We start from the raw sequence: 27,904 nt of genomic DNA, 5'->3' as shown, positions 1-27,904 counted from the left end.
TAGTTCCTGGCGATAACCTTGACAAAGCCTGATGAATTTCATCGTCTCCGTAATGAGATTATTTGCATCTCATTTCCATTAGTAGTTGTTTCAAATTATGTCACCATTTTTTATGGGATTAAAACCAGATTCATTGCGTGTTTATTGTAAAAATACCAGCGGTTTTATCCGACGTTTCCAGGTGGATTTAAATCTAGATGTTGCTTTTAGGAGACTCTGGTATAAAAGGACCAATAGTCCCTACTTGTCGGCCCTACTTTATCTCCACTACCTTTGTGTTGTCTCACAACTATGGCCGGTTACGCTCACCGTTTCCACCGGCCTTTCAGCCGTTAAACCAGTCGTCCCTGGCATCCCAGTTCGAACTGGGATGCTCAGATATCATGAAATCAGAGAATATGAAAGATTCAGCTCCGGACTGTGTGATCCTAAGAATTTGCCCATTTACACCAAGACTGGGGTAAAAATACAGAGAATCTCCCCATTCACCCTCAGACCCCTCGAGACCGGGGTAAATATGCTGAGAAGCAGTACAGTAGATGCCATGTTTGTCTTCCGGTGACCTGCTGAATATCTATTATAATTCCTAGGGATTATGTGTATAAATAGGTTCAGATCATCATCTTTCAGCCTAACGAGATGCCAGCTGTTGGTGAATTTTGATACAATTAATTTATATTTTGTTTGTATAAAAGCAGAACCTGAACTACGGAGCCCTGCGTGCAGATCACAGTGTGATCAGCACAGAAATATGGTGGGGGAGGGGTGAAAGAGAAACAAAGTTTCTCCTCCTCCCAAAAAATGAAAAAAAAAGAAATAATGAAATATAAAAAAAAATAAAACATTTATTAGAGCTCCCCAATGGGATGTTGAGCCACACTGCACTGGGAACAGTTCAAAAACAACAACAAAAAAGGAAAATAATACATTTGTGCGGGTTCATCAAAAATGGAAAAGAAGAGACATTGACAAATATATGGTAAAAATCAATTTCTGGTCCTTAATGTATGGAAAAAGCCCCGATCTCGGAGGGGTTAACATAAAACATAGTCATTATTTACAAGTTACTTAGAAGACATGAAGAATGCAAACTGTTTTTTTTTTTACAGAATCTAGATAAGAATCCGTGTTCTAAGCCGGTCAAATTGTTTGCATTTTAATGTAGGAAGCATTTTACGTACAGATGGCTGTGAGTCTCTGCTGGCTCTGATTAGGGTTTATGTTGGATTAACTGACAAAAATAGTACCAGAAAGTCATTATAATGATTTAAAACCATATCTGTTTGGAATAATAGCATGGAGATCAGCGTGTGGGCAGTTTAACCCATCGAGGAGGTGCTAATATTAAACAGAGAGTTAATGCCCCCCACTTATTAAATGTAGGAGGGCACACGAAATAAGATAAACTCATAGATATATTTATTAGATTAATGAAAATATTTAAATTTGGGACTTGAAGTTCTTTTGTGTGAAGTTTAACATCGATGCTGCAAATGCTCCATTTCTGCTGAGTTTATTAAAAAAATGTATTTACGAAATAAAATGCGTTGGGTGAGCGAGAAAGAAGAAGTAAGAAACTAGGGGGGGGTGAGTCAAAAGAGGAGAGAAAAGGGTAGCAATGAATGATAAGAAGCAATTTTACTTGGCTGATTTTTAGACCCATTAAATCAATTTTCTTGCAGTTCCCTGTGTGGCCACAGGGGGAGTCTAGAGCACAATAATGATGTTGGGTTTCCACCATGACTGGATCCTCGCTTTAATAAGGCTGAAAGTAGGATTCCAATGCAATCTGCACTGGGGAATTGAAGGAAATATGCATACAATGTATCATTTGATAAAGGATAACACAAGCGATAAGAGGTTTTTGATGCTTCTGTTAGTTACAATTTCAGCTCCAATGCTACATTATAGCAAGAAGAGCAGGTAATAGTTACATAGTTACAGGGGCCGGATAATATCATTGAGTAATGTACAATCAGTCCGGGGGCATATTTTTTTTTTGTAAAATTGGGAGTGTGTCCCGGTTAGCAGCCACACGTATTAAACAAACGCAGGATTCACATTGTAATTAAAATGAAGAGGCGCCGCACGGAGAAATGCGTTTTGGCACCGGCGGCTCCCTGACAGTTTGTCACTGCTTTTTCAGATCTGTGTTAGTATTCTTTTGACTGGCTATTTTGCTTTTAATTATCTAATTATTCCAAAACAAGCATATGGGTCATAACACTGCCAATATCTGCTCATTCTGTTCTCTGTCAGCAGAGACACAATAAAGTCGGGGCTTTTCAAGCTGCTGCGCGAGGCCTCCATCCTATACACAACGCTGCGCAGAGCCTTTCATCTTAATGCTTTATTTGAAATGAGCCCAGACTTTGAAACCACTGCCTATTCTCCCGGAATTGGCCATATCCGATAGATCCCCATGGGATGAGAGTCCACCGAATGTTTGGCTGACGAGGACCTTGGCTCTTGTCCAGAGTTAGATTAAGACTTCAAGCTGGTTGGTGTTTTATTTCTGTTCGTTTTATGCCCCTTACTGGGGTTTCCACCAGTCTGTCCCGATTACCTGCCCAGCCTCCACCTTGACCTCCCATAAACCTTCAAGTCACCTCCCCAGCCTTTACAGTCACCGATCTCCCCCAGCCCTCTTAGTCACCTGTACAGCCTCCATCTTGACCTCCCACATCCCTCTCGGCCTCAACACTAAAGTTCCACAAAATCTTTGTTGGTCATCTCCATGGACTCCATGCTGGTGCACCTCTCTCCCCTTGCTAGTGTTCATCCGAGACTGGGGTCTCATTCTATTCTTCAAAATGTATTAAGCTACAGAATTGACCAAACATTCTGGCCTCCCCTTCCCTTCTTCCACTATTTCCTCTCCTTATTAATTACCTTTCACACTCTCATTTTTCGTAAACCTACGGCTGTTGGGGTTGTATGGGGGGGGGTCTGTTGGCCCATAATAAAAACATTTTTCAGCCTGAGGATGTTGTATACAGTAATGTCGGTCGGTGATAAAAACCTGGTTTTATCTCATTTTGCTCCAATAAACTCCCTTTATCTGCAGACCTGGAGCCGCCGTCGCTGGCAGTCATGTGATATTTTGGGTGACTTTCCCGGCTCAAACACCGCACTGAGCTGATGCTTTATGGCGATGCTAATGAAGTCCGTTCCTCCATAGACCTTCATTAGTCAGCATGTCCAACGGGGTTAGTAAGACTGAGCCATTCTATTGTTTCCCACAGGCAGTATGATAAGGAGCCAGAGTGAGAATCATTCAAATGACTGATATGCAAGTGATATTATTGGGGCAAAAAACAAAAACGCAACTAGTTTAAAAAAGAAAACATATTTTTAATCTAGAAATCAGAAAATGGTGGGAGATCCGTTGTGAGATATTCTGTCATCCTAAAAACTTGTCAAAATCTCTTTGCACAAAAACGGAACCTGTTTGATTTCTGGAGACCGTGGCCATTAAGCTAAACCCCCAGGGCTTTTGCTGACATCGTGAATTTATTATAACCCAGTGTTTGCTTAATTCTTTCTTACAGCCCAAAATAAATAAGATTGTCCGGCTTTGAGTGCTTCAGATTGATCCCCCCTGTGTCATTATCCCGACGTCCGTGATATTTAAGGGTTATTTGCCAATACAAACACCGTCTCCTAATGTAGGATTAAAGTCTCTGTTGAAGCAGCCCTTGGGATCTTTATAAATATTCTCCTATTTGGGTTCACAATAAAACAAACACTCCAGCGGCACTGAGATTACCGAGTAAACATTTCAGGGAAGCAGATACAGGACTTCGTTCTAAAGGTTTTTTTCTGTTATTAAACTATAAACGATATAAAACCGGTAAAAAAAGAGGACATTATTTAACGAGGTGTAAATGGGGTTTTTTTCCCAAAAACTTAAACTTGTAGAATGAGTAGATTGCAAAAGCAAAAATTTAACAAATCTCTTTGGCTCAGGGAAAGGAGGGCAACTGGTCCGAGTCCAGGCGGCCCCCAGCAGATGCCATTGCCCAGTGGAGATCTGTTATGGCACAGACCCCTCTTTATCACTTTTTCGGCCCCCAGCAAGCCCAAGACTGGGTATTAGGGGAGAGATCTGTGCCAATGGCTGTGCAGAACTCTACCCTCCACTCAGACAGGGAAACACCGAGGCAGAGAGGGGTAAGAATGAGGCAAAAGATAAGCTGTAAGGGCTGCACTGGTGATGAGAGAATATGAGAGTGAGCGTGTATGTAGTGTATGGTGTTAGAGTGAGTGTGTGCATTATAAGTGTATAGTGTAATAGTAAGTGTGTTAATGTGTGGTTTTAGAATGCGTGTGTAAGCAGTGTTAGAATGGTGGATTTAGTTGTATGCCAGTAGAGTGTGCGTGTGTTAGTTTATGTTGTTAGAGTATGTGTTCGTGTTTGGTGTTAGCATGAGTGTGTGTGTTAGTATTAGGTATCAGCATATATGTGTTTGTGGTTGTTAGTGTATGATTTTAGTGTGTATATGTGTCAGAGTATGTTGACAGGGGTTAAGCCTAAATTTACTAATGTCAGGGAGTGGGGGAAGGGAGATGGTATGTGTATGTATGTGTAAATGTATGGTGTTTGCAATCAAAAAATTTATTTTTTTTCAACCATTTTTTTAAAAGTAAACTATTGTTACTGGGAGCCTCATTTCTGATTATCTAGCCGACTACATTTGCCCTAAGTGCCTGTAAATGGATTATACAAAATAAAAAATATGTGCATAAAAAGCCAGAAGCAGTAAAAATGAAGCATTTCGAAATATATGCCCACCATGGCTGATTACCAAACAATAATAAATAAATAATACAAACACTCCAATGTATGGTAAAACATCAAACATACTGCATTGTCTGTGCAAAGTTTTCATCCTGGTCTTATCACCATAGAAACCAGCATTGAACTGGATTTTCTCATTATAAATAATCCTCATTGTGTGATTTTTGATACATAGAGGGTGACGGTATTATCAGAACGGGAGAGGTACATGAGGGGGGCTATTCAGAAGACAAAAAAAAATATTCATTAAACCATTAAGTAAATTAACACTACTGGGAGTGGGAGGTTATTGGTTTATCTCCTGTAATATCTTCTGGGGGGGCATTTATTATGTTTTTCACATAGACTTCTGCTACAGCAACACCATAATACCGAGGTTTCCTAAAATTTCTTGTTTACAATTATTATAATTTTATATTTTTTTTTAACTTCTTTTTACAGTTTTATTATTATTATTACCGTATTTGCTCGATTATAAGACGAGGTTTTTTTCAGAGCAAATGCTCTGAAAAATACCCCTCGTCTTATAATCGGGGTCGTCTTCTAATCAGACCTCAAATAGAGGTCTGATTAGGAGACTAAGATCCAGATCCCCCGCACCGCTGCAGGGGACCTGGATCCTCCTGTCGTCGCCTCCCCCCACACTTACCGGTGCTTCCGGAGGTGAAGTTGGCAGCGGGGGTTTGTATGCGTCCGTCGCAAATACCTTCCCCGACTGTCAGAGATCAGAGTTCCAGAGTTCCTGATCTCTGGCAGCTGGGGAAGGTATTTGCGACGGACGCATACAAACCCCCGCTGCCAACTCCACCTCCTTCCGGCTGCCGCGGAATGAGACGTCAACCCGCTGCCCCGGCAATGCAGCAGGAAATTGGAAGCACCGGTAAGTGTGTGTGTGTGTGTGTGTGTGTGTGTGTGTGTGTGTGTGTGTGTGCGCATTTCTGGAATGCCTTACACCCCTATATGCCACTCTGGCACTTAGGGGGTTAAAAGGCATATTATGGGGCAGAGTGGCATATAGGGAGGTATAAGGCATTTCAGGAGGCAGAGTGGCGTTAAGGGGGCATTTAATAGTGCACTCTGCCTCCTGAAATGCCTTATACCTCCCTATATGCCACTCTGCCCCATAATATGCCTTTTAACCCCCTAAATGCCAGAGTGGCATATAGGGGTATAAGGCATTTCTGGAGGCAGAGTGCTCTATATAATGCCTTTTAACTCCCTTAATGCCACTCTGCCTCCTGGAATGCCTTATACCTCCCTATATGCCACTCTGCCCCATAATATGCATTTTAACCCCCTAAATGCCAGAATGGGATATAGGGGTATAAGGCATTTCTGGAGGCAGAGTGGCACATAGGGGGTCAAAAGGCATACCATGGGGCACAGTGGCATATAGAGGGTTAAAAGGCATATCATGGGCCACAGTGCCATATTGGTGTGGCAAGCCTGGGGGCAGATGTGCGTAACTGGGGGGCAGGTTGGAAAATACAAGGAAATAAAAACAAAAAAAATATTTTTCTCAATCATAGCTTTTATTAAAAAAAATTGTTTACATGAAATAACATTTACTGGTAAAACTTTTTTCCTTTAGGGTCGTCTTATATTCAGGCTTTTTCTTTTTTTCCTAAGTTAATATTCAGATTTTGGGGGGTCGTCTTATAATCAGGGTCGTCTTATAATCGAGCAAATACGGTATTATTATTATTAGAGATTTATTGTTGAAAGTTGAAAGCGCCTTAGGGGGTGTCCTAACCCCAACATTTAAAAAAAGGGGCGATTCCGCTGCAAAGTGGTAAAAATGGAGCAAACGCACGGACATTCTGATGGTTGCTATAGTGATTGCTTGTGTGCAGTGGAATTTCTCTTTATACGGAGCCCCCGGTATATGGGTTTTTTTGGGGGGTTACACACCGCGGAAAAAGATTTTATATATTTGGCAAGAATGGCAACCCTCTTGTCTTTTTCGTCTTTAGTACAATTAAAACCAACGCAACAGGTGAGGGATGCAGAAGGACATAAATAAATTACAATGCAGAGAAGCTTTAAAAAGGCTGCGTGGTCGACGGTATCTCATAAAACACGTTGGGAAAAAGTGAAACGACCTTAATGTATATTTGCAAGGAGAGAAGAGAGAGGGAAAGGCAATAAATGCAAAGATGCATTAAGGGATTCAGAAAGTACGAAAGGGATTCATATTTCATTTATAGAGGGCTTTAGAATGAGAGGTCGTACTTAGAGGTCCGCGGAGTTAAGCAGGAGAATCACGTTTCGGAAAGTCTGCTGAATTCACGGAACAGACTCCAGATGAGTGCCGGTAACCCAACCGGCAACCGTATTGCGGGAAACATTCGAGCCCTTGGAGTGGAAATAAAGGGAAGGATGTCATTGGACAACGGGGTTCGCATTCAAAAACCCCAAAGATGGATATTTGGGGGGGTTGGGTGCTTTTATTAGGGCGCGTGACATCATAGAGACATTTTATGAAACTTTACAATGGTTTGGGATTGATAGCTAGTTATGTAATGGAGTTAGGTATTTAGAAGCCGTTACAGACTTCCCAAGTGTCTCGTTTAGTTTGAGCAGTCAGTCTATAGGGCCCATTCCCTGTGCCGCTCTCCTCATAACCCCTCTTTCTTCCTCTAATGCCCTTCTCTCCTCCCGTGATCCTCTTTCTTTCCTTCCCTGTTGCCCTTCTCTCCTCCCCTGCGGTCCTCTTTCCTTCCTCCCTTGATGCCTTCCTCCTCTTTCATGGCCCTCTTTCCCGTGGTCTTCTTTTCTCCCCTCTCTCCTCCTTCTAAACAGCACAGAAATGTCGAGAAATGTTCACAGTAACAGCCGAACTCTTTATCAGAGTCACCGTTACCAACAGGCAGGGGTACCAAGGATAAATAGAATGCCTCTGTTTCAAACACACAGCTCTTATTGCAGCAAGTTGTCAATATTGGGATTGTACTTCTTATTATTAGGGTATAGTTGTCAAAATAGCAGTTTTTTTATTGTAAATACGTATGTTATATACACTTTTATAAATATAAGCAGTGACATATCCTGGCCTCTTTGCGTTATGGAGGCCGGCACAACCTCCAAGACTACATTAAAAGGTGCTCCGTGCCTTTAAGATACAGACCGCCAGGATATGACGTCATAAACGCTCCGTTTCTTAAAGGCACGCAGTATTTTATTATACTGGAAACACCGGCCATGGAGGGGGAGGCGACTGGGGGCGTAGCCATAGGTGGGACCTAGGGCGGTCCCAATGCTAAACACACCCCTGAATGTTAGCGCCATCTGCGTGTTTCTTTGCCACGTCTCTCCAAAAGAATATTTATTGCCCAAAAAGGTATTTCTTACAGGGGGATAAATTCTTCTGAATCACTTTTTTTTTTTTATACAAATAAACAAAATAACATGTCAAATCTGTTAAAAAAAATGTATATTTTTTAAAAAAATGAAAAAAATGCGTAATGATTATGGATTCATTTTTCCCAGTTTTTTTTTATATATATAAATATAAGGAAGCACAGGTGCCATTTGAAGAAGATAGAGAAAAGTTTCTGTGTGACGAATGTTTCGGCTTCTAAACACCGTGTGTGTGTGTTTTTTGTAAGTATATAAAATTAATTTTAGCTATCACAATAAATCATGTTTCGGGGAAAGCTGACACGAGACTGATTTATTCTACATATGCATGATCTGTTCCCAGCAGCTTCGAGATGCCTGCGTCCGATAAGCACAGATATTAAAGTTTCTCCAACGATGAATGAGCTTAGTGGATTCCGACCGGCACAAACAGCTCAGGAACAGGCAACGGGGGCTTTTTCTCAGAATTTTCCTTATTTAACTCCGAAGACAGATAAAGAACAGCCAAAGAAAATGACAGTTTGCCTCGGGCTGTTAGACCTCACGAAGAAGGCAAACATGGCCTTAACTGGCTTCTACTGAGAGGGTGATAGATAAGGGGAACAGCCTCTCAGCAGAAGTGGTAGAGGCTAATACAGTGAGGGGATTTAAACATATGTCGGCAAATTCTATGTTGCTATGAATGTGACCCCCTTTAAAGCCGCCATGAACCATTCAAAAAATAAATTAAATAAAGAGGACTTGATGAATGAAGTACGTTCGTCTGTAGACTTTCATTAGTCAGAGAGTCCAACTGGGTGATTAAGACTGAGGCATTCTATTGTCCCCCACAGGCAGTATGATAAGGAGTCGGGGGGTTTAGTAGATCGGGGGTCAGATAACAGAGCGAGAATCATACAAACGGCTGATAAGCAGCTGCCTGAAAACTTTATATTATGGGGCAAAAAACAGCCTGCTGACATCATGCCATAAACAACGTGTCCTGAAAAGTCATGATGTCAAGAACTGTCATGGCATAAAGTGTGATGCGGACGATGACAGAAAGTCAGCCAATCACTACCAAAACTGATTGCCCTCCCCACAAGCCCTTCTAATAGAATAACACATAGAACATTTTTTATTTTCTTTTGGGCAAAAATGTGCAGAATTGCTGGAAAAGGGTTAGACTGCGATATACTTAAAAAAAAAAAAGAAAGAGAAATGAGACTCTGTTTTGGGCAATGAAATGGCCTGCTGGGTTAATGAGTGAATTGCTTAATCTCTCGGCTGGTTCCTCCTTTTTCAGTTAATCCATTAAACCTAATCCTGTAAATGTTCTCAGTGGCCCCCAAAGTCGGGTTTTAATCATCATGACAAACACGGACTTGGCTGATTTTAGTAGCCAAACCTCTAACGTTCTGTTCTTTGATCCGGTTTTCATTAAAGGAAATGTTATAATAAATGACAAAAACGATCAATTATTTCCGGTTACTATTCTTTGGTTGTACAGAGCTGCATTTTTTGTAATAAATACTGGTAAATCTTGATTAGATTGTCAGCTCAGGAGACAAGGGCACTCTTCCGCATCTGTACCAGAATGCATCGCTTCTCCGGGTCAATGAAAAGAAGCACAAAGGTTGCGTTTTCGTTGTTCAAACCGAATTGCAAATAAACAAATAAGATTTTAAGACAAAATCCCTAAATATCTCCTAGCTAATTTCACAGGGTCCCTTCCCCCATACAGGTCACTACCTCAAGCCTGTCTTAAGTCTTCCATAGTATTGCAGGGGTTAATACGGGAATCCGTAGGATCGCGCCAGGATTTAAAGGGCCGGAAGAGCGAATCTATTGGTCGCTGGCAGGGGGCTCATCTGGCATCAACCAATGAAGAGCATTATAAATTTTTAAATAGACTTTTTGAAATTCATAAAAAATATGTTTATCATACTCTTAGCAGATAAATATTTATGAGGTCATCATACTTTAAAGGTTATGCATAAATCTGTTCACGAAATTAATTTAATATTATTTATAGAGTTAATTACATGTACTTTGTATCCTGATTGGCAGGCGCTCCTCCTAAGGCGTCAGTCCCATCTCTATACCTAATATTTGCTTTATAGCTTTATGAATGAGGCTGACGTTTCGTTACATTTCAGACACAGTCTTGGTTGTATATGCATTTATCCGCTGGCGTAATTAAATTCAAATGAAACCAGAGGCTGATTTCTTTCTGCATAACGCCGGAGAGCGCTGGCCAAAGACTTGTCTGCAACTTCTTCTAATTAGTTTTTGGGTTTTTTTAATATATATTTTTAGTATACTGGTGGCAGGGTAATTTCGCAGGTGCAAAGAGGTTTTCTAATTAACCTCCCCTCCTAGCAGCGGTTACCGTCGGTAGTCCTAGCCTGTGATTAAATCCTACGGATAAAACGCATTAGAAAGTTTGCTTTATTGCACTTTTGGCATGTTCTAAACTCTGCAATAAAAGTTTGAAAAGTGACGCAGCTCTGTTTCAACTTCTGTAACGTCAACGAAAATCTACAGGGCGAATCCACAAAGTGCTGGTTTATTTCCAGATCTAATGTTTAAAAGAAAAGTCCAATGAAAAAAATCTTCTCCTCCTTGAGCCTGAACATATATATATACATATAACATATAACATATAATATCCCCCAGCGCTGTATACAGTAATAACCACCCAGCGCTGTATACAGTAATATAACCCCCAGCACTGTATACAGTAATATAACCCCAGCGCTGTATACAGTAATATAACCCCCAGCGCTGTATACAGTAATATAACCCCCAGTGCTGTATACAGTAATATAACCCCCAGCGCTGTATACAGTAATATAACCCCCAGCGCTGTATACAGTAATATAACCCCCCCAGCGCTGTATACAGTAATATAACCCCCAGCGCTGTATACAGTAATATAACCCCCCAGCACTGTATACAGTAATATAACCCCCAGCGCTGTATACAGTAATATAACCCTCAGTGCTGTATACAGTAATATAACCCCCAGCGCTGTATACAGTAATATAACCCCCAGTGCTGTATACAGTAATATAACCCCCAGCGCTGTATACAGTAATAACCCCCAGCGCTGTATACAGTAATATAACCCCCAGTGCTGTATACAGTAATATAACCCCCAGCGCTGTATACAGTAATATAACCCCCAGCACTGTATACAGTAATATAACCCCCAGCACTGTATACAGTAATATAACCCCCCCAGCGCTCTATACAGGAATATAACCCCCAGCGCTGTATACAGTAATATAACCCCCAGCACTGTATACAGTAATATAACCCCCAGCGCTGTATACAGTAATATAACCCCCCAGCGCTGTATACAGTAATATAACCCCCAGCGCTGTATACAGTAATAACCCCAGTGCTGTATATATAAAAAACCTGGTTTTATCTAATTTTGTCCCAATAAACTCTATTTATCTGCAGACCTGGAGCCGATGCTTTATGGTGACGCTAATGAAGTCCGTTCCTCCATAGACTTTCATTAGTCAGAGAGTCCGGCTGGGGATTAAGACTGAGCCATTCTATTGTTCCCCACAGGCAGTATGATAAGGAGTCGGGGTGTTTAGTAGATCGGGGGTCAGATAACAGAGCGAGAATCATACAAATGGCTAAAAGTTCTGAGATGCGTTGCCATATCCCGGCTCCCTGCTTCAGAAGGATAGATGAGAAAAGAGATTCTAAAACTAAAATAAGATGGATCTGCATTTTATTCATATTTATCTATACAATCCACAAGCTAAACAGTTGGTAAATGGACATATATATTCTATTATATGCGATACCCTTATAACTTGTGTCCAAAATAGTTTATTAAATGTAACACTTTTGTTGCAAATGTTAGTGATTTGTTTTCCTAAATTCTTCAACATTTAGATACAAATATAAAATATCTACTCATTTATCATTTTATTTATAGTATTATTTGTATAAGTTAATCAGAGTAAAGGATATTTGTTTCACATTGGATGTCCAGAACCGGCATTCTCTCCTTATTTTTATTTAATTTTTTGGATTGTTGGAGTTATAACCCCGCCGCACACCTCTTACACTTCGCCCTCTCTACAGACGCATTAAACTCCTAGAAATCCAGAGCAGAAACAGCTTGATTTTGATGTTTAAATTAATCCCGCAGGAGAACAGAAGGTAGCAGAAGGTACCAAACCACATCATATATGAACAGATAAAAGGCTTTCTGCCATTGAAAATCTCTGTGTTCTATATGCATGCGCGGCTCCTCGGAATGTTCATCTCTCGGCATATTTTCATGGAACGTTTGAACGTATAGATCATATGAAATGTGTTATATATATTGCATACACAATCATACATGTTTGTTTGAGCATCTCTTTATATGCTTTTCGAGGGAGGAGGGAGAGTTGGAGGAAGCTGAGTATTTCCGCGAGCGCCAGCTGTGTGTGTCAGAATTCCAAATGTCAGTTCTTCATACTTTCCTTTTATGACATCAAAACCCGGGCGAGATTGAAGGCTTTATAGCATGAGATTCCCCTCTTAAGTTGACAAACTCACAATACATAGGGGTAAAATGCTAAAGTTGTGCCAACTCTCCTGAATTTTAAGATCATTTCACTAACAGAAGCAGATTTAATATTATGTGGATAGACTTTTGCTTTTTGTACATTTATATATATATTATTTTTTTTTGTGAAATTGCGTGTAGAAAATAAGGTCGTTGCTATAATAGATAATTAGTTGTGAATTGTTCCGTTCCCTTAAAGGGTTAAAAGCCGTATCCCGCTTGCACTGAAATTAGAAATATGAAATTCTTTTACCGTTTCCCGGCTCTGTATTTGCATATCTATTCCGGCCCTCGTAGGATTTACCCTTCGGAGCCGATACGGAGCCTTGATATATAACTAGAACCACTCGTGGTGTTAAATCCAATCCCCGGTGACTCGGTTTTTAATAAGGTTTTACGAGATGGTGCAATAAAAACTTTCATTGCATATTTAGTTGCTACTCAGATCCTTTCGGTGACCGGTGAACGTCTGTCTGACGAGAGAGAAAAAAAAGTACATTTTACTTATGCCTGTTGTTTGGTACTTTTTACCCAAAATAGCTTTAGGCTTACTGGTTCTATCGGTGCTTTGGAATGAAAAGAGCTCTTCAAAGCTCTTCGAGTCTCTCTCGTCGTTCCATAACGCCGATATAATTCGAGCCGCTCTGTTCTCTCTACCCCACGGTATGATATATTAGACTTGATGGCTTTAGCTTACCCATTAATTGATTGATTTGGGTTATATTGCCCTTGAATTACTCTAAGTAGGAGCTAACTCTGCAAATCACTGTAATTAATGACTAGAACAATGGATCGCTGGTGTTCCTCTAGTCTACGGCCACAAGAAATAATTCTGCTACAGTATGTTCAGCAGATCTGCAAATAGCCGTCGAATGACTTCATTTGGGGACAGAGCTCAATTTCTGTAATTTTGTGATAATAATATATGTCACGCAGCCACTTTTCCACCCAGCTGGGTGAGCCGTCACATCAATTAAACACAGACTGGAGAGGCTACAGGAGAAGGAGCGATAAGCCTCGCTTCCAGCAGAGATACGTACAAAGAAGCATGGCGAGCGGTGGGTTAACACGTCATGATGGCGACGTATCGGAACACAATCGGACAGGGGACGAGAGGTTGAGGCCGACCAGGCATGGGTCTCCTAGTCTCCATCATAGACATCAAGCTATTAGCCCCAGACTGCAAACATAAAGGTATGGGAACAACTCAACTTAAACACCTGCCCTATGGCTCATCCTCGCTTGCACCATTACAGAAGAAAAATTCCCATCAACGTATTAATCCAATTCTACCCCAAGGGCAGCCCAGAACCAAAACAAGAGGCAAATTCTTTCCCAATCCCTGATTTTAACCATGATAGCTCTTCTCAAAGGGGCTCACTTGGTGAGCAAGGAGGTCCACATCTGGCCTCACCTTTACACTTAGGGTGAACCCCCAGGGAAATTATTAGCCCTCCTCCTCCTATAGGAGAGGCAATTACTTATCTACTCCCAGTGGAACCAGCCCCAGTAACCCTGAAATTAGCCATAACTGTAGCGATATTCATAAATCTCTAATGTTCCATGGACCCCAAGCGTAAATATTTGGGGTTCCATTTTTCAGCAGCACAAGCGGTAGATTTAATTATTCACAAATTGGCAAAACCAATATTAAGGTTTACGGAGATAACATTCCGATAGGTCAGTCGCTTACCTCCATGGACCCCCATATATCAAAGGGACCCCCAAAGCAGTTATTTATACGATAGCACTACCGGAAAGCATCTTCCTACAGAATACATCTCGAAACTGAAACAAATCTCTGTTACTTGTTACTTCTTCATATATTTCTAAGTAATGATTAACTTAAAATGATTATTTTATTAAACCTACTTTACTATGCAATACAGAATCATCACAATATCAGTAAAATGCATAATAATTACATATAATTACACTCTATCTCATTCGGGTTTTTTCCCCTTTTCAATGCCATAAATTTTTTATAGGCAAATAAACATTTTATTATCTGTTCTGAATTTATGATACTAAATTACTAATTACTTAGACATTTTAAGCTGCTCTGTAAATCACGCTCTGAAAGGCTTTGTATTCTGGAAACATCGGGTTTATATGAAAGTTTCATCAGAGTTTTTTTCATCAGAGTTTTTTTTTATGGCTTCTTCTGAATCCATTAGGAATACCGGTGGGAAAACTTCTCATATCATACAAGATTAAAACCGGGACGTGTTACTGTAACACGCGATCCGCGCGTCTCTGTTCTCCCGCACTTGGTTTTAAGGCAATAATGGGTAGTTTGAATTTTTTTACATTATTTTTTGTTTAAATTTATAATAGAAAGCTGGGAATAACAGCTATTTTAGAAATATATTTGTAAAAAAAGATATAATTTTTAATTTTTTAAAATGCCTTCTCTGCATAGACTGGCTCTAAATATTTAAATATTTTAATTTATGGAATAATATTTTTTTGGGGGGGCTTGTCTGTCCTCTTAAAGGGTATCTGCCACTTTAGAGAAAGAAAATCCTTCATTGAAACTAACTGTAGATTGTACTTTTTGTTTGTTACTCTATATAATTGTAGATATTTGGTTTATAACTGCTTTACCTTGAAATTGACATGTGTGGCAAAAGGTGCTGTGACGGGAACAACCTGAACCCCAACTGGGTAAATGCGCCAGATGATCCTTCCTTCTCCCCATGGCAACCAGGAACACAAAACTTCAACCATCAGGCAGGACTGGCATCAAAGACAGCAGGAAACACAGCCCTTTGGGAACCTCGGAAGGATTGCAGCACCAGTTTTTTTTTTGGAATCCCCAGGTGTCGTGCTTCTCCAGGAGGACGCACTGTACGGAAGAGGTAGGGAGCCATAAGGCATCCACTACCTCTCCCAACAAATAACTGGATTCCAGTATCGCTGCGTCAAAACTCAAATCTCAAATCGTGTCCAAAAAATTGGTGCCGTGTTCTCGCCGTGTTCCAAAAAAAAAAGTGAAATCAAGCATAATTAATGGTCCAGCCGCATCTATGTAGCCAATTGAAAAAAAAAACATTATCGCGCGCAGGTCGATGAGTGCAAAGGTGCTTCCGTGGCAGGCCATTAGTGATCTTCACGCATGAACATCAATATTTGTGCAGGGCTGTGAAGGCAACAGAGGACTTTTTTTTTTTTTTTGGAGCCTGAGGTGCGTGCTCCTGGGTGCCGCAACTGTGCCAAAGGCAGCAGAAGCCACACTACGATACCGAGTTCCCTCACGGGGAACCAAGACAAATTCCCCCCCCATGCGAGGGTCGGATCTTGAGTCTCACCCTGAAGAGTGAGACTCCTTGCTGGCCTTCTTTGATGAAAGGAAGGGGCCAGAAGGCTCCCAATCCTCCTCCAGCAAAGTCCAGGCTTCACTGCCTCTAAAATAAAAATCATGTGCCAAAACGTAGTGAGGGCCTTGCCGTGAATTCAAAAAGCCGTGAATCAGATAAAGGGGAAATTAATTGGCACTCATGCAAACGAAGCGACGATTTAAGGACAGACCATTGCTGGCCTGCCAGGTTCAAAAAGAAATCATCTTAACCCCGGGACAACCCCAGGTTGTGAAGGCAACCGAGGACTATGCTGGGTGCTCGCATAAGACACCTCAGCCCTAAAGCTAGAGGATCAAGTTGTTCCCCCACCAAAAGGAGCTTTTCAACAGACTGGCGGTGAGGTAGGACCAGCATGCATCACACCATATGCAGAACGTATGCAATGTAGTTGTAAAAGAAACCCACACCAACCTACACAAGGAGGAAGGGGAAAACTGAGATCAAGAAAGTGCCAGCTTTTTTTGTTGCTGTTATCCTGTGTTTCTAGTCAGATCCTGGCAACATAAATCCAGGCAAGAAACGCAGATGTTGTATTGCAGTTAGTATCTGCTGTCACCAGCTAGAAGTATGTAATGCAATCCAGGGGTAGCCACAGGTTACCATATAAAGGGGAGAAATAGCTAAATGGGGAGGAATAATCATGCAGATTATGAGAACAGATGGCGGTTCTCATTGTATATGCATAAGATACTTAAGTCTGTGTAAAAATTTGAAACAATTTATATATTCAACTTGTCCATTCAAAGAAAGTTCAATTGGTTGTTGAGTTAAAAAGGGTGTACATTTTCCTAAATTAACTGGTGCAAACACAACAGCAAATGGTGGAGGCTTCCTTGACCTCACCACGAATGAAGAGAAATTACTGATTTAAGAACATCTTGTGTTACTGCTAAGGTTTCGTTTATTGAGTACGACTGATGGCCTAATGACAGCTTTATAACTCAACAAACACCTTGTATTTTTGTGAATAGACACAAATCTCATTTGGTTGAATTTCCCAAAATACCTATAAGTTAAAAACTCTGTGTTCTGTCTATTAACTTTAAACGAGGAATGTGAGTATGATTAAGCTTATGTAGGACGTGTCACAAGTTCAGAGGACCTTTGGAGACTTTCCGTCTACGCTGATTGTTTATACAAATTAACTGTATTTTGTTTTTGTTTTTTTGAAAATGTATATTTCTTAAACAAAAAAGTGTATTATTCTAAGGACAGGAGTTTGATGTTCTTTGCATCGGACTCAAGAAGAAGGGAAATACTACCTGGGACCAAGCTGGCATTTAGCTGTCTAAGACACCCACTGCTTTTCTGCCTTTAGGTCCTCTTAGACCTCTGTATGGAAGAGTTTTGCATGGCTTATACACAGAGCTCAAAAACCATAGAAAAAATGTTTGTTTCCATAAGAAGAAACTGCTGCTTCATAACCAGTACTAGAGTGCAACTCACTTGTGAGCATCTGGAGCTTTAGTTCTCTTGGGCCATTACAGAGAAAAAAAAAAGCTCCTGTAAACTATTGTCTGACCCTGCTGTAAAAGCAGCCCACAAGTCTAAAACGAGAGACACAAGGAGACCAACAACTCCCGTCAAAGCTTCATCAGTAGAGCCAGACTGACATCCCTCTCAGCGCAAGAGAGGAAGGAGGTCCACGTCTGGAGACACCTTTACACTTGGGGTGAGTCCCAAGAGATCCCTGAAGGATGACATACCATAAAAATTGTATAACTTTTTTTATGGTATTTCACCCTTTGGGGGAAATCTCTTGGGGCTCACCCCACATGTGAAGGTGAGTCTAGACGTGGACCTCCTTCCTCTCGTATCTCAACCATAACTCATTAAAGGAACCATCAGGGGTTGTTTAGAGTTTTTTGGTTATCCTATTTTGCCTCTTGATCTTGGTTCAACATTAGGCTAATACAGTGATGGAGATTTTTTTTTCCCCTGTCATATTGCAAGAGAGCTAAAACCTGCTCCCAATTGAGCAATGGATTGTAATTCGGTTGATTCTTTTGATGAGAATCTTAGCTTTGTTTTGCTGTCTATGATGGCTGCCAAGTCCAGCAGCTGACGTGCAGCAGCCAGCTTGCCCACCAGTATGTTAGATGTCTCAATCAGAATAAACTCTCCAGAAATAAACAGTGAGATGTTTCTTGTCTTTGTAGGGATCTCACCGTTTCGTAAGCATGACCCTTTAAACTAATCCATAGTTCTTTATCCTGTCAACCATTATGGGACCAAAAAACCCCAAGCCTAGGCGTATCCGCGTGATTCAGACAAATTAGTGCGTAATTCACATGCACTCAGAAAAACAATTTCCGCATCAAGCTAAGCGTACGTCGGCCCACGTGGGCGTACTAGCAAAACCGTAAAAAGTAAATAGAATTTGTTTCAGAAAACAAAACAATTTTGCGTAATGACACACATAATCATTCCACAAAGCAAGAACCCACTCTTTAATCTTCAGAAATGTTAACCGCCAAGAACCACAAGCGACGCTGAGCACTCATAATCAAAAGATCTGGCAGGCAGATAGATGTTCAAATTGTGCCATTCAGGGGTAATCTTATTGTCTGTATTTCCTATTCATTATAATCCTTTCTGAGAAGAACAAAATTTGGCCCAGGGCCCTTTCTAAACTGGTGCAAATCCTTACTTTTCATCTGTGTAAAATTCTAAAATTTACCTTTTTTTTCGCCGCTTCGGAAAACTTTCTGTTGAATATTTTGCATTTCCCAAACGCGACGTTGTGGTAGGTAATTTACTGCCCCCCTTCGAATGCATCCACGGGGAAAGTAATCGCCCCGCTGTACAAGACAAAACTCGGGTAAGAGGTGCATGTATAAAGTGGATATAGAGGCAAAAGGTGATCATTGTTGACCTTATTTGCATGCGCCTACCCAGAATCCCTTGTGGTTGTGGCCACACCATGGGATTTCTGAGGGAAACACAAGCCTTCTGGCCTGTCTGGTGTCTGTAGATGAGTGTTTAATAACACTTCTATATACCCCTTAATGTTAAGTTTAAGGGTTTTCTGTCATCTTTACCCACCATAACTTATGTACCAGTTTTAAGAAAGAGAGGGGAAAAGTCAAGTCTAAAACGTGACTTTTATGAAGTCCTAATAAGATTAATGAGAAACAAAAAAATAAATATTTAAAGGAGTCAGCTACGGTCTAATCAGGGAGTGTGCTGCTGGTTTGTAAATGAATGCGTTCTCTGTGCTCAGTTTATCTAAAGAAACATAAATGGCTGTTCTGTGTAGACGCCTACATAACAACCCTAGTACTGCGCGGCGTCACATAAAGCGGCCTAAATAAACTACACCGAAGCCTTGAGAGACATAAGTTGCGCTGTCTGAGGTATAAGTGCGAGTGGCGGTGCGGCGGCATTTAGGGTAAGCTGTGGGAGCAGAGACAAGGCGACGGCGAGAGCGAGCTTCCCGACGGATGCTTAGCCGGGGACCAGGTCCGGACGGGCCATCTGTGCCACACTATAGGCCACTGCCCGAAAGCACCCTATACAGGGTCAGAACGGGGATAATGTGGCGGACCTGGCACTTTAAGGCCGATGGCTGCACACTGCAGCACCCGATCTGCATCTGGAGTGGCAGATGCTGCAATGTGCGGCCGTCGGCTGGATATACCCGGGCATAAAGTGCCATGGCCGCCACATTATCTCCGCTCCGACCCTACTGGGGACTGGCTTCATTAGGGGTAACACTCCAATCACTCTTGTCAGTCTCGTATTGCTGGCAATATAAGTTCCCCCAAAAAATATGTTATGGAAGATCTCAATAGACCATAAACAGGACCCCCTGTGGTGTCGTTTATGGTGAACGTTGGCAAATCCCCAGTCGTGTCCCGGCGTAGGAATATTCGCTTTCAGTTCATTAATGAAGAGGGTGGAGGGGAGCTTTCGCAAGAACCACTGAACTATATTTCCTTCGGAAGAGAACTGATTACCAAGCACTTGAATTAATGCCACATATTTTCCTAAGAACCTGTAATTTCCGGCAAAAAAAAAAAATATATGCATAGAGCTTTATAATTTTGTCATCAATAAAACTATATTGCAAATAATAATATTTCTAAATTCTTTTTGTAGTAATATTATTATTATTATTAATAATCTGAGTAAATTGTTATTATTAATTTTATTTTAATAAAAATTATCAATAATTATTATTTCTTAAGCAGCAACAGATTTCATGGGTAGTGCAATTAAGGGTTTTCTGTGTATTTCCCCCACTCATAGAAACATACTACTTGCCGGCAGATCGGCCCCATTCGGCCCCCGTCTAGTCTGCCCATTTCTCCTGCTGTAAAGACTCAAACCTTAATCAGTCGTTGGTCTCGTCTTAGATTCAGGAGCCGTATGTCTATCCCGCGCATGTTTAATACCCTCACTGTATTACCCTCTACCACTTCTGCTGGGAGGCTGTTCCACTTATCTACCACCCTCTCAGTAAAGTAAATCTTCCTTACCTTCCATCTAAGCTTCTGACTGTCTAGTTTTAGATTATGGCTGTCATAAAAAGGCAGAGTTTTTAAGGAGAGAGTTCCCTGATTGAGGCTTCTCTGCTGCATGAAACCCTTTTAAGTCTATCGGTAAACTATATTATGCTTTATAAAGTATTTCTCGTCGTCATTGACATTCTAAAAGTCTGCAGCAAGTCAATATTTTTTTATTGAACCCAACCATGAATATAACATCAATGATAGTGAATGAGATGAAAATAAGTTAAGGTACGGTTATATCCCAGGCAGGAGTTTATTTCTGATGACGTTTCCTTTATTATGGACACATTTCTTTCTCTTTCCGCCAAATACTTTGTATCCTTCTCGCTCCTTTTCGTAGAACCTCCTGGAATCTTTTAAGTAAAGCTTTCAAACCGTCCCCGGATTTCATTTAAACATCCGTTCCCATTATATCATAGATCTGCATTAAGTGTCACCGCGACTGACGGCCTCATGGTTTATGGATGGTGTTTTCTATGCGTAAGACTTTATTCGCTAAACTATAGATGCGAAAGCTATACAAAGATTTATATAAATAACAATTACCTAGGAAGAAGAATAGATAATAGCGGGCGCACACTGGCGATTTGGCACTCAGGGTATATGCCTTGTGCGCTGCTGCCCCAAATCACTCCATACACGCGGATTTAGCACACGATACACCCGGCCACACACTGCGCAAGCATAAAAGGATAAGGATTTCCCCAAAGGTGCGTTACTTAAATTTAAACTCCACCCCGTCCCTGAATGGAATGGGGGATGAAGGACAAGAATGAGTGCCGGTCCATGCCTCCTATAAAGCTTCTTAGATTATTTAACTCCCTCATGCTCATTAGCAAAGGATAGAGGTAAAACTGACATATACCTCCTAAGGATTATTTAATTACCCCTCATCACACACTGACCAATCACTGCCCCTCTTGGTTAATAAGTGCTCCCAAGGACCCCCTATTTCATTCATTTTTTTAAGAACATACTATAGTGGAGTGGGTTATTTTGGGAGATACAGAGGAATACATACAAGTTAACATAGCACTCGCATGCCCTCGCCTGTAATCCCTAAAAAACATAGAAAGAGAAAATCCCCTTCAAAAGCATATAAATGCAGATTCCAGGGATGCTGCACATGCAACAAAGCAAGAGATCGGTGCACATCCAGCAAATGATCTTTAACCCCTTAATGACAAAGCCCGTACATGTACGGGCTCAAAATGCATTGTTTTCAATGGGTTTAGGGACCGCCCATTGTCCTTAAGGGGTTAAGTGCCCCTAGCCAAAGAATAAATACTGGGGATCCCGTCATGCTATACAGCCATATATACTGCTTAGCCCACCACTATGTTAAAGTTTTGGTGAGTCCTAACTAATCCTAACTAATCCAAAGATCTCTCCTGCAATTTAAAGTCACAGGTCCTTGCAAATAACCCTCAGGTTAGTGAATGAGTGTTAGCTTATGAAGGCATGTGACTCATCTAAAAGGTTTCCGTGAAAAATCAGACCTCATATTAAAATAATTATTCAAATTATTCAAATATAAAAACGATCGCTAACTGTACAAATTCACAGATTCTACAACAATCCTGTCCAATCAGATCAAAGCAAACCGTTGCTCTTCCAATGAAAGGAAAAGAAATAATTAGCTGTAGCGTGTAGCGTGTAGCGTGTAGCGTGTGGCGTGTTTAAGTGGTTCAGATGTAACATTTTTGTGTTATGAAAACTTTACTAGTGTTGAAAGGGTGTATCCGCTCTGCGCATGTGAAGAAGTCAGGGAAGGGGGGGGCATTTGCTTGAAGGTCTATAAGGGCACTGGGGGTGGTTGTAGGACATCAGACTGCCATGATGTAAATCACAGAGGAGGAGCCTTGGAAGAATGACAGGACTCTTTTGCTAAGCAGCTCTAAGATCTCAATAAGCCTTCGAATGCAGTTATTAAGTGACAGAGAGCGATGAGGAGAGCGATATAGTATAACAGTATTGTTATAATGGCAAATATGTTTCTTTTACATCTCTTTACATGATGCATTTATCCGGGGATATTTTATGAGACACCCTTGGTGGAACTGCACCTTAAGGTGTTTTTTTAGTGGGTATTTAAAGATCTCCTAACAATAATTATTTGGATATATGGATAATGGATAATGGATACAGCAACAGCTATAGAAGTGGAGACACTGGGATAAAGCTCTGTTGGTGGTTTTTAACGCCATTAAATTCTTAATATTTTAGTTGACTTAATAAATTACAAAATCCTCCTAAATGTTTGTAAATGAGATGGGTCCGCGCGTAAATCATGTGTGATTGCAGAATACAATTAATTTTTGGCATTTCAGAGAGCTTAGGGATTAAATTTCCATCTTCTCGGTGACAGAGGACAGCGATGCGGGTCACTGGCATTCAACGCGTGTGCGCGGTATTCCTTCCTGCTTGACATCACTTTAACCACGATTATATGGGTCACAAAGTGTAATGTCATTAGGCTCAAAACTCCTCAATCGTGGGCAAAGAACAAAAACTACTCAAAAGAGACTGATAGAACTTCAAACATGGTTCGACGAACACAATTACCCTGCAGCACAATGTGTAGAAATAGTAACATAGAAACGCACGCAGAGTAATATATATATATATATATATACATATACATACATACATACATACATATATACATATACATACATACATACATACATATATACACACCAACCTACACATACACATACATTTATATTATATATATTATATGATACATTAAATGAATTATAATTAAATGTAATTATATTATAAACGTATTATATATATTATATATATTAAATTAATTATAATTATATTATAAAAGTATTACATATTATATATTAAATTAATTATAATTAAATATAATTATATTATAAAAGTATTATATATATTAAATTAATTATAATTATATTATAAAAGTATTACATATATATATTAAATTAATTATAATTAATAAGATATATAGATATATATATAGAGAGATATATAAAATTAATAAATCAAAAAAAGTTTCTAAGTAGCGTTTCCAGCGACAGGCTCTATAACATATCCATTTACACCGGACAAATTAATGCCATTAAAAGTTTGTTTAATCATATTATGTGGATAATCAACAAAAGTAAATTGAAGGTCCCTAATATAGGATGTTGGTGTAAAAACGTAATAAATGCTGCTCTCATTCATTAGGCACACGCTGGTTAGAATAATTTACTGTCCGGTGGAAAGCTTTCTAAGGATTGTAATTAAATATAAAATGCACATTAGAATTATAATGAGTAATTAGGGCAACATAACTAATATGCATGAAAATCCCAAAGCTCATTAAATTGTTAAAAGACAAAAACCTATTCTTGCAAGTTATTTTGCATATCATTTGTAACCATATGAAATCCCCAGCACCTTGCAGAGAGCTTTACCTTGCTTGACATTTAGGATATGCATGCGCGAGTCAGCTGAGGTCTTTCTAATATTAAATAGGGTCAGACCTGTGGAGGGGGGTAACTCGTCTCCAAAAGTTTCTTATTTTCTTTGCTATGAAAGTCAATAACAAAGAAGTTGGATTCACTAAGGTATCACATGCATAAAATTAAGGGACAATCTGTTATTCTTCTTTTAAATATCTAACTCAGTTACACAAATAGTTATCAATAGTGCAGAAAGAGTATGGAAAGACCTGCCCTGACCACGCCCGTAACCACACCCCCTAAACATGAAAACGATTAGTTTTATAATTGCTATTTTTCTGATTTTCTGCCGTATTATCAAAAACACTAACTATTACCTTTGTGTAATCACTATATGCCTTAATTGTAATATTTTTGGGGTCTCTTTTTTTTTTTTAGTCCCTCCCACTATTCTGGAAATTACGCCCACAGGGGTGTCGTTGGGAAAATCTGGATTAATCAGATGCGAAACAGCAGCATATCCGCACCCAGCATTCGAATGGTACAAAGGAGAGAGAAAGTAAGAATATTTTTTATTATTTTAACTTGTATTAAATATTTTATTATCCAATGAGTTGTTTTGATCTTTGATCTTGATTATTATTATTTATTATTTATTATTATTATTATTATTTTATTTTTTTAAAGCTCTTATTTATTCCATGGCACTGTAAAAAAATAACAAATAATCAACTTCCTGTTTTGTTTATAAAAAAAAAATTAGTTACAACTTCCTGCTTGGCCTGACAGTAGAATTTTAATGCAGTCTTCACAGGGGGATCATGGGAAATTGGGGAAAATTTGCATAAATGCCCTACCAAGAAAATCTGCATAAGAAACAAATATTTAATAAACAAAACATAATTTACATCATTTGTTGGCGCTATATCAATAAAAGATAATAATAAAAATAATAATTGCACAAGTTATAAATTCTTTCCTGGATAGCTTTTTTTTTATGGGTTTTATCCCTGATTGGATGGTTTGGTTTTAATTCAGAGAAGATTTTGTTTCTGCATGATTAGCTGCGTCCATAAATAGTTTAACAAATGGCTTATTCTTGCTAATGTTCGCAAGTAACACAGAACGGCCATCACGGAGATCGACTTCTAACGCAAGGCGTCTGCACAAGGATTGGACAAGGACAAATTACAGTGTAAACAAGGATTAATGGTATTTTTTTATCTGCCTGGGTAGAATTAATCAGATTTAGTGTCTTTTTGAATTTGCCGGTTCCATGTATAATAACGATCTCCTAACGTCACTTTCTGTTTGTTAATTTATATATTTCACCATTTAAAATGGATCAGGCTTTATTAACTAAGCAATGCAGCTCCATTTACTACGTTTTTCAGTTTTCAGCCAAGGTTTCCTATGTTTAATTTCTTGTACCGAAGCTATCCGCATCTCCCTACAGTCACAGTTTTTGTCCCGCTGCCCTGGGTAGCTGCCCCACTATCCTGATTTTTGCCCTTGTCCCAGTTGGGGAGATCCTCCGGTGTCCCCTGACCAAGGAGCTTCGAGCCCTAAAGCAATTATACCAGAGGCTCATACCATTCCATGCACCTCTCCCCCTCCTACGATCTCTGCCCCCCGGGTCGGAGGGGGTAGTATCATTAAAAAAAAATAATAATTAAAGTAAAGAAGAGTCCAACTTGCCCCTTCACTTCCACCAAGGTGGGAGGGGTCCATCTGGGCACTCTTTGGGTGCCAGAAGAGTGAAAATCTCTGTCAACCCTCCTGTCACCCAAAGGGTGCTTGGATGGGCCACAAGCCCCCTACATGGGAGGCCTTAAAGGAACAGGAGGGTTAGGTAGGGAAATCTATTTTAATTATTTTTTTAAATGACACTACTCCCTGTATCCGATAGGATGGGGGTCCGTGTCTCTCCAAAAAAAAGTTTTCGCAAAGATTTAAACCCCCCCCTCTCCAAAAAAAAGGCATGGGGCTAGTAGGGCATAGATGCGAGATGTGTGAGAAAGTTAAGGGGAAGATTGCGGAGGGCTGCCTCCTCTCTCATTTAATAAAGGTTCTAGGAACTGCCAGTTGGTATCTTTTATTTTATTAAACGTATTGCCTTTTTGTAAGTTTTAGGCGAGGACCTGCTCATTGTGTTGTAACTTGCATGCCCTCGCCTGAAAGTTTATGTCTGTTAAAGAATTACCAGCACTCTTGTTCATATGAACCTGAATGTATCAGCTCCGGCTCAGTGGAGAGTGTGTTGAATTCCTTAATCCCCTGTAAAGATGAAGTTATTATTAAACTGTATTACTGTTTTATGCCATAAAAATGGTTTCTTTCCTGAGTCTTCGTTGTGAAATCCTAAGAATGGTTTAATTGACATTTATTACTAACCGCAAATGTAAAATCTGCGTGCTTGAACCCGGTTAATGTGGATGTCTTTTTCCCCCCCCAGACTCACAAACGGACAAAGAGGCATAACTATAAAGAATTATAATTTGCGATCCATTCTCACTGTCTCCAATATAACAGAGGAACATTTCGGCAACTATACCTGCGTAGCGATTAACAAGCTTGGAAGCAGCAATGGCAGCCTTCTCCTCAACCGTAAGTGTCTTGAGATGCGTTCAAATTATTTTTACATAAGCAGACTGTCTCTGGAGCCAAGGCTGGCCTAGGGGAGGTTTCATACAATTGTTTTGTTACGCTCAACAACTAAGCCACCATCATTGCCATCCCTTGTGTTTGGTGAGGAGAGGTCCACCGTGCGGTTCCCGGTAGTAATTTTGTATATAAAGTAGGATAAGGTCTCCAAAATGTCCAGCGGGCTTGAGCTACGATGTTTCAGGTAGGTTTGGGCTGCCAATCCAGGTAACTATTTGCATATTCTATGGATAGCATTGGGAATTTGGCTTTTGTTGGCTGGGTTTACCACTCAGATATGTATAATAATATACGTTATTTTAGATGCTTTTCTTCATGGGACTGGGCTTGTGTCTGAGGGGGTTTGCGAGGACCAATTACTAGACACTTACACGTACGTGTACACATTGAAATCGGCAAAGGTTCCAACATTATTTTCTTACACTTCTTCCTTAAGTCCTGGTTTAATTCAGTTGGAATGTAGACGTTAGTGCAGAGTCCTGGCCAATCTGAGTTTGTTGGAGGCTCCTCGTTGGTTCTGCTCACTCAATATAACTCAAAAATCACTTTTTTTTTCTCAACCAGTTATGGTTTGAGGTGTCTGAAGGCCTCACATCCTCAGAAGGTCCTCCCTGAACCTTTATGAATAGCTATAATGGATATCGTTATCCAGGCTCATCGAACAAAGCAACAAAGCTGATCCTATATCACGCGAGATTCCAATAACGGCATTTCAAGTGTCAGTCTAGTGTTTTTGCTCTGTGATGTTGGATATAATTAATGTTGAAACATCTCAATTGAGTTGATTTATTTATATTGAGAGGTTAGATATTTAGGTTAACGCAATGAATTCTGTAAAAAGAAAAAGAATGTTAAAGTATCAGGCTTGACCTGTCACCTACAAAAGCGGTTTATACATCATGGTGTTTTTGTCATACATATAAAATGTTTCTTGATTTCTACTCCCATGAAAGCCGAGCCGTGATGTGCAGCTGGAACCAGGAGATGCTATAAGGTGTCTACTAAATGTGTTTAGATTAACTGACCCTCGACAGGGGCAAGTAGGGCATATCTGTTAATGGATAATCTTTTGTGTTGGGAAGATGGGTCCAGCAAGACCAATCTATTTTGTCCGGAATCTTCCTCGAGTGACTATGTCTAGTCATCAAGGAACAAAGACACTTTTGGCTTTCATTGGTTAACGACGCGTTGAAACCATCTGAGGGAACCATAGCTTTTGAGCG

General features: G+C 40.1%; 1 protein-coding gene across 2 annotated transcripts in view; it reads left to right on the top strand.

Moving 5' to 3' along the window:
• NEGR1 (neuronal growth regulator 1) overlaps positions 1–27,904 on the top strand; it is a 203,090-nt gene that overhangs the window by 136,650 nt on the left and 38,536 nt on the right. For both annotated transcript variants that reach the window (XM_053468797.1, XM_053468798.1), the window contains exons 5-6: positions 24,456–24,576; positions 26,473–26,624. In XM_053468797.1, coding sequence (XP_053324772.1) covers positions 24,456–24,576; positions 26,473–26,624 — 273 coding nt within the window. The remainder of the gene's footprint in view (positions 1–24,455; positions 24,577–26,472; positions 26,625–27,904) is intronic.

Source organism: Spea bombifrons, chromosome 6 (genome assembly GCF_027358695.1).
Source record: "Spea bombifrons isolate aSpeBom1 chromosome 6, aSpeBom1.2.pri, whole genome shotgun sequence".
Taxonomy (NCBI): Eukaryota; Metazoa; Chordata; class Amphibia; order Anura; family Pelobatidae; genus Spea; species Spea bombifrons.
Note: the sequence above shows the minus strand (reverse complement) of the source record. Positions and strands in the feature narration are given on the sequence as shown.